We start from the raw sequence: 13,346 nt of genomic DNA, 5'->3' as shown, positions 1-13,346 counted from the left end.
TAAAATCATACAATTGTGATAGTATCTCTAGCACAAAAATGTACTTTTTATTCTTGGAATTTTATGTTTTTGGTGAGTGATGAATATCTACTCTAATCATGGATGATCACCCACTTCTTGCTGTCTAGAAGTGAAAGTAGCAAGTTCATCATGGCTCATGAACTTCCGCTCTCAATAGCTTACTGATAACATTGTGCTGTTTTAATTTATTTTTTGCCGTTGTCTTTGTAATAATTAGATGAACATGTAAACCTCGTAACTTCTAAGTAAAAAGGGGTTGGACCTGGATTTTAACCCTAGATGCACAAGTACATTACATGCAAACAAAACTCTTGTATAAAATGTTTAATAGGGAAAAAAAATCAATAACTGAATTTCAATGAAAATATATACATATTGATTCTACATTGATTTAAAAACTTAAGCTGTAATGTGAATTGACAGCAGTGGAGTTTTTATTTCCCTTTGTGTATATAAAAATATTCAGATGAACAGAGGAAATCGTCCAACCTGCCTGTAGGAATTTGGACAGGTTTCTTTATGTTGTATAGTGTTGAACTTGACGTTGAACATGAAATTGAAAGCTTGAAAAAATAAAAATAAGAACTTTGCTCAAGTGTGGGTTAAAAACACATTTGCCTGTGAGTAGACATGCACTGTCTTAGATAAATAGAAATAAATAGAAGAAATAGAACCATAAATGTTACATTTTGACATCTGTTCATTAGAAAAACGCCAATCATTTTTTCCATCCCTACTTATTTTACAGACAAAACCCACTGTCAAACACCTAAACCCTAAACACAATGTTTTTACATGAGTTGGATATTGATCATTTATTGTCGGGAGGACATTGTCTTTCCCTCTCAGTAATTTTTAAAATTAGACCATCACATTTTAATGAAACACTTGCATCAATGATTACTGCAGAAACAATGATAATTTTTAAACTTTATATTGGGCAGAGTATATTGACAGAAAATTCAATATCAAGTTAACTTCCCTCCTTCCATTTACAGCCCACAGCTACATAAATAAATACAAGTATGACGCTCTGGGCTCTCAAAAAGTAAGTAGAAAAAAAGTAGTAAAGGCTTATTAAAACACCCAGAACAAGCCAGAGTTGACGCCGATTCACAGCAGCAGCAGCAGCAGCAGCAGCAGCAGCAGCAGCATGTCACTCTGTTAAAATGCGAAGGTTTTTTTTTAAGAAAGGTTCTTTACTCTCCGCCTCACAACTCTTTGCCTACTGGACAGTGTTTTATCCTTCTACACTGCTGGAAGTCAGAAAATCAGGCACAGGACACATCAGATGTCAGCTGCCCTGCCGCAGTACATCTTACCAACCTTGAGTACCAGACAATTTGACCTCTTCAATAATAGCAAATAATGATTTAAAAAAAAAAAAAAACCTCCACTCCTGCACCTTCATTCCTCCTTCCTGTGCAACAAGCTCCCCTCCCCCTCCTCCCTGCGTAAAATATGACTCAAATCTTAAGGGACGCTTGGGCCAACCGGAGGGCAAAAGCATTAGTCTTAGTTGAGATACCGACCAGTATGCGAACCGCCTGATATATTTAAAGCCAATTAGTAGAAAGGCTAGAAGGGGCAGTTCTCCATCCATAAGCCAGAGAAGATGTGGAGAAGAAGGGGAGAAAAGAAGACAGAAGTTGAAATTATCCTACATTAGAGCGAGGCCTGTCTGTCACTCTGATTGATTTAGAATTTGATAGAAAATGTGAATTTTAAAACTTGTAAAATATGTTCAAGGTCTCTTTTGGTTTTGAAATATTCCTGTAAAAAATTGCAATGGTTCAATGTTGAATTTGCTCTGACAAACCCCTAACAGACAAGAAGTGAAAAGACTGTTTTTTCCATAGATGTGACCTCATCATATTTAGTACTGCAAAAATAAATCTGCCCAGATTTTATGCAGATCATCATCACAACATTGCTCAGCACATGTGGCACTGTAATTTGTCTGATTTGCCTGCAGTGGCCAGCCGTTCATGTAGATTTGGCTTTGTGTTGAAGAATTCTCAGGGACAAGCACATTTACCCAGATCTTGGCTGCTGATTCAAACAGAAGTGCTGTGTTGTTAGGCCAGTGACACACACACACACACACACACACACACACACACACACACACACACACACACACACACTCACTCACTCACTGCCACTGATACTCGCCAACATCCTTTGCTCTGTGTGTGCTAGCTTGAGCAGAATTTTTAATAACCTTTTTTGATTAGAATCTCCCTCAGGTGGCTTATTTAGGGCTGGATTTGGCGCAGGTTTAAAGGCCACCAACCCCCGGGGGGCTGCTCCATTGCACTTCCCTGAATTCAAATGCGATGTCCTTGACACCTCTGTATCCATCCCCATTTTACACTATTTTTGCATCAGCAGCAACAGATGAGTAGTGAGTGGTGGGTGGGAGGGTGGAGTCCTTAAACCAGCTGTTAACCTGTGTTTTTTCCATCTCTTTACTCCGCAGAGTCGCTCCAGGCAAGAGGACCCAGAACAGGCTCGACTAAAACAGAAAGCTAAGGAGGTAAGCTGCTGCAGAGATCATTACCCTTGACATTTCCCCAACTTCAGCGTATTAATTTTTCATGTCTCGCTACATGTGTATTGCCATTTAAAAAAAGAAAAAAGTTTAAGGAATGATTCGCACTGATTGAAGGCCATGCGTGAAAAACGATTTTCTGTGCGCTGCAGACCCCATTGTCTTCCTCCGCCACCCCGTTCTTTCTCTTCATCCTAAGAGTGCAAGCACATATTTCCTTTCTACTTTTTTCAAAAAGCCAAATTGCAGTGTGTAAAAAAGAAAAACAAGTGAAGAAGCTTTAAATGTACCAATTTATGCTCTACGCTAACTTTAACTACTACAAAGGAAAAAAGAAATATTTTCCCATATAAAGTAATAGCACAATACAGGACATGGAGGATAATAAATTATAAATGTTTTGCCGTTATAATGCACTTCAGTTGCCTGCACGATGCCATACCCTCCTCATTTCAAGCACAGGTTGTATATATGAAAAAATTCCCAGTGGACCCCAGAAAGTAGACCACTCTTCAAGTGCTCGGTTAATGTTGTTTACGGAAAAAACAAAGGCATTCTGTCAAGTGGAAGTTTGCGTTGATTTATTTTTATTTTTTTATTTTTCTACTTTGTTTACCTCGTGAAAACTTCAGTGGGTGCTTCAAGTCCTTGACTCACTAACAAGCATCAAGAGGATGGTGGGGAGATAGGTCGGAGTGGGTTGGGTAGGCAGCAGGATGAAACACCGTTCACCTGTTGTTGTTGACAGTGAGAGAGAACTTAAGTAGCAAATGTGGTTTCTTCTAAGTAACTTGCCGTGTTTGGGAAAAGTCTTTTGTTCCTCCAAAGTTTATTGAGTAGGTATGCACTTTTTCTCAGCAACTCCTGAATTTATATTTCCACACTTCAGAATTTTTCACCAGACTTTTTGCCAGTAGAATCACCCATTATTGTCAGCCACTCCATCATTTATGTTTGGAGGTAATAACAAATGCCTCCCCTCGGGCAACCTGCTATTGGTGTTTGGCCTAAGTATTTAATTTTTAGAATATCCTTGCTCTGGATATTATACTTCGCTGTCTTGAACGAGTGACCTTCAAGTGAGACGTGGACTTCTCTTACCTCTGGCTACTGGCAGCGCTCTGTCTTTTCTCTGCAGCTCTCTCGGACATTTCTTTCTAGCAACACTGAGCCCTGCTGCCGTTTAAAACCTTCACTCTAGATCTCAGCCAACCCATAAGCCCCACATATGCAAATGAAGCTGTGTAATAGACAGCACGATAGGTTTCGCCCCAGGGGCCATGTGATCAAAGTGGATCTCCTCCCTGTTAAGTGGCAGTCCGCTCGTCATCTGGATATGGCCAGATTAGTGCCTCGTGAGGAGATGGGGGCACATTTTCATTTGCTTCTGGAATTTTAAGAAGGCGGTTTGGAAATTGTTACTTTATGTAATGCCTTCTCCAGAGAGAGGGGGAAGACACCCCCAGTTCCCTCCTGGATTTACCCCTACATCACAACCCACACTACCTGTTTCCAGCTGCCTTCGACTTGATTATTTTTCATATAATGGACATGGTTTCAAAACTCCCTTGTCATTGTGGCTGTTATAGCCTCATGTGGTTGTTGCAACAGGATTGGTCCCCAGCTCACATATCTGAGCAAAGTTGATCGAGATAATGACCTTCAGATACTCTTCCTGCTGGTCACTGTGCTTGATTTTACTTTTATGAAGACAACAGTGTGTAATGCACAATGAAGCTGCTATTGCACACTTAAGCCAGAAGTAATGAATCTACAAATCTTGAATGAATAGACAGAACTGTCAGGCTCACATCATGTCAATACATGGTCAAAAACCTCCATCGAAGGCACATATCTGTATTTGATCTGTATCTGCATTTTCTTTTGAGGAAAAATGTTCAAATGTGATACACCAATTATGGAATGAGATATTTAAGTTGTTGGCATCAGAGCTTTTAAAAATTATATGACCAAATTTCTTTTGTAGCTGCTCTAATGTTGCTCTTCCCCAGTGGGAAGAGGGTATTGTCATTTTTGTACAAGAAAACAAAGAAAGACTTGCTACATTATTATGCATCTCTACATAATTTCTGGCTGCAAAAGCATTAAGTATTTTCGATTCTCTGCTCCTTTAGATTGGAAACGCCTTCAGAATGAGCTGTATGTTTGAGAGCTGGTCATTCGGAACACTTAAATCATTGTCAAAACACCTGGTAAGAAGTTGTGGTGGATGTAGATGAGGGGAGGCAGGTATTCTCTGAAACAGGGGAGGCTGGGAGTTCCGGCCAACAGTGTCAATGATTGACCAAACTAATGAGCAAGTGGTAACTCGGACAAGGAAATGTTGAAATTCTGTTAAAATGAATCAAGGATGCAGTCCCATTGAAGTGAATGGATAAATGCAGTGAAGCTATGGGAAATTATGATAAATTAACCAGATTAACTTGGTCAGTCAAGTTAATCTGATTCTGAATGAAGTCATCTTTGATCTGAATGTGTTCCAAAACATTTGTAGACAAGGGAATCTGAAAACAACAGTATATATTTTAACCATTTAATTTTTTTGACATTTTAGGCGAAGCTGAGCTTCACTTACAGTCAGAGAAATCAGAGAAATTATGTATATGTTTAATGTAAATGTATAGTTGAATTATTTTTTCTCTGTATTTAATTATAGTATGTGAATGCTCAGTTTCCTCGGCTGTCTCTTGTCCAGGACACCCTTAAAAAACATTAGGTATAGCTGTAAATGACTTGTTATATATTTTGTTTACCATCAAAGTTCAATTTACCTTAGAAAAGGAATACTTTTGTTCCAGTAACCATGACACCTAAAAATGTCACAGTGATACAACATAATACTGAATGCAACAGAAATGAGTGCTACAGAATTTCTCTTTGTGTCAACCTTTTTGCTCTTGCGCCTACAATTGAACCAGGGCGTGGTCATTTTACTGACAGAGGGTTTGCATGACTGAGGCAGCCCCTCCTGTCCTGCATTCACCACCGTTTGACCAGAAGGTCAGATGGACTACTTCAGAACTTCCCCCAGGGAATATCAATTGGAAATTTTGAGCTCAGTGTTTGTTGTTTTGTTGCTGGCAATCGTCCTGGGTCTGTGTGTTGGTGTATCCCCCATAACTGATCCAAGAAGCTAGGTGATATCTCATCAATGAAAGTAAGAGACTGAGAGAAAGGAAAGGAAGTGATAGCGAGAGAGGCACAGAGAAAGAAAAGGAGGCTCTAAAGAGAGTGATAGAGAGGGGGTTAAGGCCAGTAGAGATACATCACAATGTCAGACACGCAGACATACTGCGGCCACATATTCATCATTGTAGTCGCATCTGGAGGCACAAGTGGACACAGGAAACTGGTGATGAGGAGTGGAGTGAGAGCAGGTAGAGAGAGAGAGACCAAGGAAGAGAGCAAAGACAAATTGGCTTGTGTATCTGTCCAAAATCTGGACAAAAGCTCCTTTTGAGGCCTGTTTTGCTGCTTAAGCTCATAAATTGTATTAGATTATCACTCCTCGCAGTTCCAAATGGGCCACACACATGGAACATGTTCTCCACAGAGTTCAAAATATTGTCAACCAATAGAGGGTAATGGCCATTTTAGCAGGATTTAAAGTGTTACAATGCACTGAGTCACCTGTTTGCTCATTTTTCTGTTTGGTATTTATACTTAATTATCCTTTTTGTTTTTTTGAACTTAAAGCTATAGTTTATGATGCCGGGGTAGAGCATTGCTTGACATATCTTCAACCTCTTCCATATTTTTGCCCTCACTCAACTTTGAACCTTGTGTGACTCCAATTAAAATCTAAAACTGTGCCAAAATGGCTGGATTTTGCATATCATTTGATAAGGAACCATCCACGTGAAGGCTATGTGTTTTATTTAACCCTCAGCCCTTTGCTCTGCTGATGTGCATTTGCCCTTAATGTGCACATGCACGCTTCTTGATTGGCCTGGCATCCTCCACAAGTGGCCAGGTCACAGAGACTAGAATCCACCCACACTGAAAGCTCCTTCAGCAGGCAGCTCGCACTTCTCCAGAGAGGAGAGGCTCTTGTGTGTCAATGCCCCTTACTTTTTATTAGGCCAGTTATATCTGTGAGTTCATAGGCTATCGTCCTCTGGCCCTCTACAAAACTGCTATGCTCAAAGAGGCGCTCTCCCCCACCAGGCAGGCCCTAGGGCAAACGCCTGAATTCTCTGTTTTTGTCAGATTTCAAAGTAAATTCCTGCTGGTTTTTGTAATCCCAATTCATTATTGTTGTATTTTCACCTTCTGGCCTCATGTAATACCTTAATATGAACAGACAAGCAGCACTCATGGTCAGCTCGGGGTATGGTGTTCATTTTCCCATGTTCACTTAACGTAGAAAGATTTTTTTTTTTAACCAGTCTGACAAATTATTATCATTAGTTTAGTAGCTGTCCTTTTATTTGCATTAATTTGGAGTCCCTGGAAGAGAGTGAGTGCATTCACAAGTGTGTGCATTTTGGAGGTTCGTCTCACAAGGTCTGTTTTGTAGGTCCTAAAGATAATGCATAAACCCTATTTTTATTTGTTGCTTTGTTGTTTCAACTTCATTTTTTTTCTTTTCCTCAAGACATATTACAAGAAAAAAGAAGCAAGCTTTTAAAGTACCTTTGGTGTTCCTGTGTGTTTTCGAATATTACAAAGTGCTGTAATGAGAAGCAAAACAACAAAAAAAAGGAGATTTTTTTTTCTGCCTCAAAGGGAGATAGCAACTCGTCTTCTCGCTGTACAAGCCTGTAGGTTCACTTTTCTCTTTGTGCGCCAGAGCACTCCTTGGGACTCCAGCGACAGGGGAATTGGGGATACTTAGCTATGCTGGTGGCGAGGTGCCAGCCTCCTGTGCCTGGGATATGTAGTGAGAGGGAGGTGGGAGGCAGGACACGTTTCAATTAGTCGACAAACACCGCACAAAGAAGGGGGGGGGGGGGGGGCACCTCATCATCACCAGTTAACTTCTCACTTCTGACCTCTCCCTAAAACATACTTCCCTGAACCAATGTACCCCACATTCTTTTTGCTTTTGCCTGTAATATCAGAGGTGTCATTTTTTTGGAATTCATACGGGAAGGACACAACCAGAGGTCTTTGTTAGGTGATGCTAAGTGTGCCAGCTCGGCTTGCATGTTTCCATTAGATTGTCATGTTGGCTAATTAGAGAGCGGCAGTATGATTCACCTTGTTAATTAGGAGGACTTGCACACCATGTGCCTCAGGGCGGTGTTGGGGAAAGGAGCCCAGCCTCTGAGCCCGCTAGTCGCCTGCTGCCTATGAAGATTCCCCTTCTCATCTACCTTCCTTTCACTCGTTTTTTTTTGATTTGGAAATGAATAAATCATTGACATCGTCCTCTCTCGGAGTGTGAATATCTGAGCTCTCATCTCTTCCTGGATGCAAATAAGAAGCGATCAATAGAAGGCGATGAGCTTCGAATCTAAATGTTAGAAAGAATGACAGACCGAGAGAGAGAAAAGACTGCTAGACGAAGCACAGCTGTATAGAATAAGACAAAGCACGAGAACATTTAAAGTAGGAAATTTTCCCTTAGATAAGCAGTATTTTTTAATGATCACCACTTTCCTCTTGATGCGTTCAGTGTAGCACCATCAGTTTCTGCTTAGGACCGATTTCTTGCGCCTTCGTTAAAGACTTCTCTGGAAAATATGCAGCTCAAATGTTATTATTTATCACACTTATACTGCAAAGAAAAGGTAATAAGCCAGTTTGCCTCAATTCATCTGCAGTTTTCATCCCTACCAAATGCGTTGCAGATGAGGACTGAACGGTAGGGTCATGATAGTGACATTCACATAATGACCTTAGCTCTGGGGACACCTAAGGGCTGTGAATAATTGGTCCTTAGCCCTGGAAACACTTCTAACATGCTCAGCTTCAGAGGAAATGGAACAGTCTGAGCCAAGACTATTAGTCCATGCATGCATTTTGAATGAATCTCCATAGGTGAAATAATAGAAACACAAACAGATTCGCTTTGAAGTGTGTGTTCCAAAAAAGGGCAGCCAATAGCCCTATGCAAACTTTTATTTCCTATTCAAGTTTAATATTACAATATTTTAAAAAAAAAATGTTGTCATAAGTAATCATTACAAGCTGGTGATGCAGTCTAATTTTCTCTAGCACAAAGACTCTCCTGCATTAGCAGTTTGAGACAGAACGCATCACTATGTAGCGTCTGGGTGCAGATGGAGAAGTGAATCGTGATTGGTTACTGCAAATAGCCTTTTCCCCTGCAGCAAATTAACTGCCAGGCACTTCACATGAAGAAAGGCCTCAAGATGCAGCTCGCAGATGTTCATGTAATGCCGGCCATGTGGGTGTCAGGTGAAAGAGATCACTAAATTACAGACCTGCACAAAGCACAGAAAATGCCAGCATTCACACTTGGATGCTCAACTAAAGAAAACTTCTTTGTTTTTAAATGAGAAAAGGTTATTTAAATACATAATGGATGAATTTTGGCCAAATATTTAATCAAACATGGGTAGAGTAAATATTTGCGGAGAGGGATAGTTAAGTAGTTTGACATACGATATAACTAAAAACAATTCCCATGATAGAATAATAAAATTATACCATAAAATCAGTACAATATCTAGATCCCCAAGTATTGAAATGTGAATATCGATGGATGACTAATGTGCAAATGTGTGTGTCTGCGTATTTTTAAGGAAACTTTTTTGTCATTTCATCTTTTTAAAACAATAGAAGTACGATTAGCTGGGTTTTTATGTGGAGGAAAAGTATTTATTTTCATGCAATTCTGATCCATTTCATTTACATATAAATCAGTGGTAATTTCTCTTAGACTGCAAGAGAAGCTCAGCTTCCCCTAAAATATCAAATTTGAAATGTCATATATGTAGCATGGTGTTAACATTTCATTGACTTTGAATGTGTTGGAACACATAAATCTTGAAGACACGTTTGTTCAGAATTGGCTACTTATCACAAATTGACTCACCCAATTTATCTTGTGAACTTCTCACATATTGCTGGTGTAGCTTCAGTGTTATTTGCTTGTCTGTCTGTCTGTCTGTCTGTCTGTCTGTCTGTCTGTCTGTCTGTCTGTCTGTCTGTCTGTCTGTCTGTCTGTCTGTCTGTCTGTCTGCCTGCCTGCCTGCTTGCCTGCCTGCCTGCCTGTCTATCTGTCTATCTGTCTATCTGTCTGTTTATCTATACACAAATAATAAATTGGTTCAATTTTTCCTCTGACCACTCATATATTGTGATTTTAAACTACTTTTTACATTCCTCTTGGTGTATTCTGATTATTACCACACCTGCCTCCAACTTAAATCAATCCAGAATCTGGGTCTTTTGCATTTTTGCGGAGAATGAAAGCATGCCAGCAAGAATTTTTTAAAGGATAGGCACACATTTCTTTTTATAGCCATGCATTAAGTCTGTACACTAAAATGATCCCTACTGTGTCTTGTTGCTCCAAAAGATTTCTGTAAAATAGGAAACTAACTGACTAAAAACACTAGTGTGCCTTTCAAACTGTGGTCTGTGGAAGGCAGACAGCCCTTTAGCTTCCTCAACAGCCCTGTAGCCTCATGTGACGTCAAGCAGAGCGTGTTCTGCTCCACCAAGGACATCTGTCTGTAAGCGTCTGGGGGGCCCCTAGCAGCCCCGCAAGCCAGGAGAAGGAGGGAGGGAGGATGAAGTGAAAAACCTTTGTTAAAAAACAGCAGAGATGGAGCATGGCAGGTTGGCCAACATGGCTCCAGCAGCTCACCCCCACCCTCTCTCTTTGGTCAAATATCAGAAGGATTGGAGGCTTTCGCTGTCATTTGGATCTTTTTGCATTATTTCAGTCAAGTCTCAATATTTTTTATTAATGTTAATCATTATTTTAATTGATTAAATTGCTCATATCACACATTCAGTCTGTTAAACCCTTTTTTAACATATTGAATTATTTGTGGTGCATAAATTCTTCTGCTTTTAAACATTAAATGTCTTTTTTTTTTACTTTTTATTGGTTGTAGAAGCAAATTAAATGTTAGTATTGTGGCATATATGTTTACCTCCATATTTTTTAGTTTTCTAGCTTTCTCTTCTAGTTTTCTAGCTCACAGTACACGTTAAGCTGAGAAACCCACGTCTACCCGTTGTCATTCACTGCTTTCAACGTAGAGGTCGTTGTTATTTGTGGAGTGTCTTCTCGGACATGATTCGTTGTCATTTTTGCCACCTGTCATTTGTGAAACCAAACTGTTGTCAGCTAAGGTAATTTACCATTTAATTTACTTTATTATTTAACAGAAGTTACTATTTCTTTCTCTCGATTTACTTGCGTATTTTGGCTTAACAACTTGAGCCTCAATGAATAGAGACTGTGATTTACTAACTAGCAGAGCAGAGCTACTTCAGCGTCCCTGTGCACGTCGTTTAGATGACTGAATTACTCGGTGTGGACCGAATGCACATTAGATGCTTGATACCCTTTTTTCCTGACAGACCATTATTCTGTGGTTTGTACATCAAGACCAAAAGCATTTCTAACACAGCCATACATTGATTCTTTCGAGTATCTTTAAAATGTTCTACAGCTCCTGACCTTTGCTAATAATTTGACTCTACAAGTTCCAGTTCCCTTTTTTAAAAGGGCATACAGGCAGACTGGAACCACTGGTATTTACGTGACTTTGGAACAGCAGATATTTGTACGACACAATTGATTGGACTTGGCAAATGCATGTATCCTCCCAGCTGGTTGTTCTGTTAGTCATGGTTAAATTTCTTCTGTGACCTTTGAGTTTTCGGGAGTGAGTGCACTTATGGTTTCCCATTGCTGATTGGAGGGTGAAGAAGGCATACGGTGATTTTTGTACCATCGTTTTGATTCCTTTGTAAATTCTGCACTTTTTTTTTTAAAAAAAGGGTAGTTTGAAAGCACATTAACAAAATGACATATTTCATGAATAACGCACTAAATACTTAATGATTTAGAGTCAATAGTGACCAAAGAGAAAGTTCAGAACACTAACTGACAGTTTCTAAAATACCCACATTTTAGATTTGTCTTACTTGATAGCCTTTATACATCTGTGTGTCTCCGCATTAACATATTTAATGTCACTGTGTGTTCAAACATCTCCTAAGGGTATCCAAATCTTTTAAAGCTTTTCTAAGCTCTGGGTTGTGTCAGTTGGCAGCCATTAAACGAAGGTAGACTCGGCATGGTGGCACCAGATTGAAATCAGAAATCAGTCTCCCTGTGTCATTCCAGGCTCTTTATTGATGGGAAACACAGACTGGAGGGTTGCAGATGGTAAAATGAAGACTTCATTTATCATACAGCCATAAATCTGAAAATGCAGGCAGTTGCTGTGGGCACTGGGAGCCTGTGCCTGGTGCCAACTGCCAGGCAGTGATGCCGGCATCCTGGTGCCATCAGTGAGAGAGTGGACTTGTCTCCCCCTGTCTTGCATTCTTTTCTTTTCTGCTCTGTTGCTGTCTCCTAGTGAAGGAAGGGGGGTAGGGGGGTGGTTCTCGAAGGTCAGTCCAGGAGAGATTTGCCTGTTCTCTGTGGCAAAGTCTAATGCGGTTAGCATTGATAACATTCATTTACATGTGTTATGTGGACAAGGGCAATTGGCATCTCCAGCTTTTTCCTTGGTCTGCCATTCAGTTTGTGACATGATTATAACCCCTGTCTACACTTGTTTACAGTGCTGTCAAGTAGGGCTGCAACTAACGACTAAGTTTGATAGTCGACTAGTCTGTTGATTATTGAAACGACTAATCATTATGAAGCTGTCTTTTATTTGGCCATAAGCTTTTTAATTCAACTACGTAGCAGTAAACATATAAATATGAATATTTAATTAAATACTATTTATTGTATAATTTTAAATAAATGCTGCAGAATACTATTATTCTTATTTGTATCAAAACTACTTTTACAAAAATGTAAAAAACCCTCAGTTAATGTATGAGTAATTATCTGATGCCAGTTGTGGGGGGGGGGGGGGGGGGGGGAGGCAGTTATGTGAGATTTAAATAGTCTAAACAACCTAGGATCCATCTGCTCGGCGATGCAGGCACACAGACCTAATACATAAAAGGACCAATTAAAAAATCTTGAGTCATTCTTTTAGATCTAAAATATTAGGAAAGTACAGCTCCATGCTGAATGTGCCTCAAACTGTGATTTTAAACTAGTGGACTTTGGCAAAAATGCTAAAATAAATCCAAAAAGCCAACACAACTTTGTCTACATGCGGCTAATTTGCCATGAATGCATGCATTGTAATATGCTCACTGTGCTTCTGCTTTAAATGTTTATGCATCACCAGTGTGTGGCTATGCCAAACAAGGTCGGCTGCACATGGTATTTATTTTGTCTTGTTAACGTTAAGATTGAAATGGTCCCAGAGTTACGCAATAGCGATAGTACCATTACAAGAAGCAACATTTAGTTCAGCACAACAGTTTGAAAAACAGAAATGATGATACCACTAACGCATCAACATCTGAAATGGTTGGCAACTAATTTGGTTTGTAATTTTTGTCTCCGTCAGTTAATTCTTAAAGTTAAACCCCTACTGTCAAGACATACTCACATATTGGCACCGCACCTTCTTAACACAGTATAAAACTATAATATCAGAGATATTTTGTATTGATGATGCATCAGGAACTCAATCATAAAAGTTTTTAAAATGAGGCCAGATGTTACTACCATGTATTATTCCCT

The 13,346-nt window shown here is 39.6% G+C and overlaps 1 protein-coding gene across 7 annotated transcripts in view; it reads left to right on the top strand.

The window, feature by feature from the left end:
• Nucleotides 1-13,346, top strand: part of LOC105417228 (transcription initiation factor TFIID subunit 4-like) — a 78,618-nt gene that overhangs the window by 39,404 nt on the left and 25,868 nt on the right. For all 7 annotated transcript variants that reach the window (XM_029846206.1, XM_029846210.1, XM_029846208.1 and 4 more), the window contains one exon: nucleotides 2,504-2,560. In XM_029846206.1, the coding sequence (XP_029702066.1) occupies nucleotides 2,504-2,560 (57 nt within the window). The remainder of the gene's footprint in view (nucleotides 1-2,503; nucleotides 2,561-13,346) is intronic.

The sequence above is a fragment of the Takifugu rubripes genome, chromosome 13, assembly GCF_901000725.2.
Source record: "Takifugu rubripes chromosome 13, fTakRub1.2, whole genome shotgun sequence".
Lineage (NCBI taxonomy): Eukaryota > Metazoa > Chordata > Actinopteri > Tetraodontiformes > Tetraodontidae > Takifugu > Takifugu rubripes.
The sequence above is the reverse complement of the archived record's forward strand: the minus strand, read 5'-3'. Positions and strand labels throughout refer to the sequence as shown.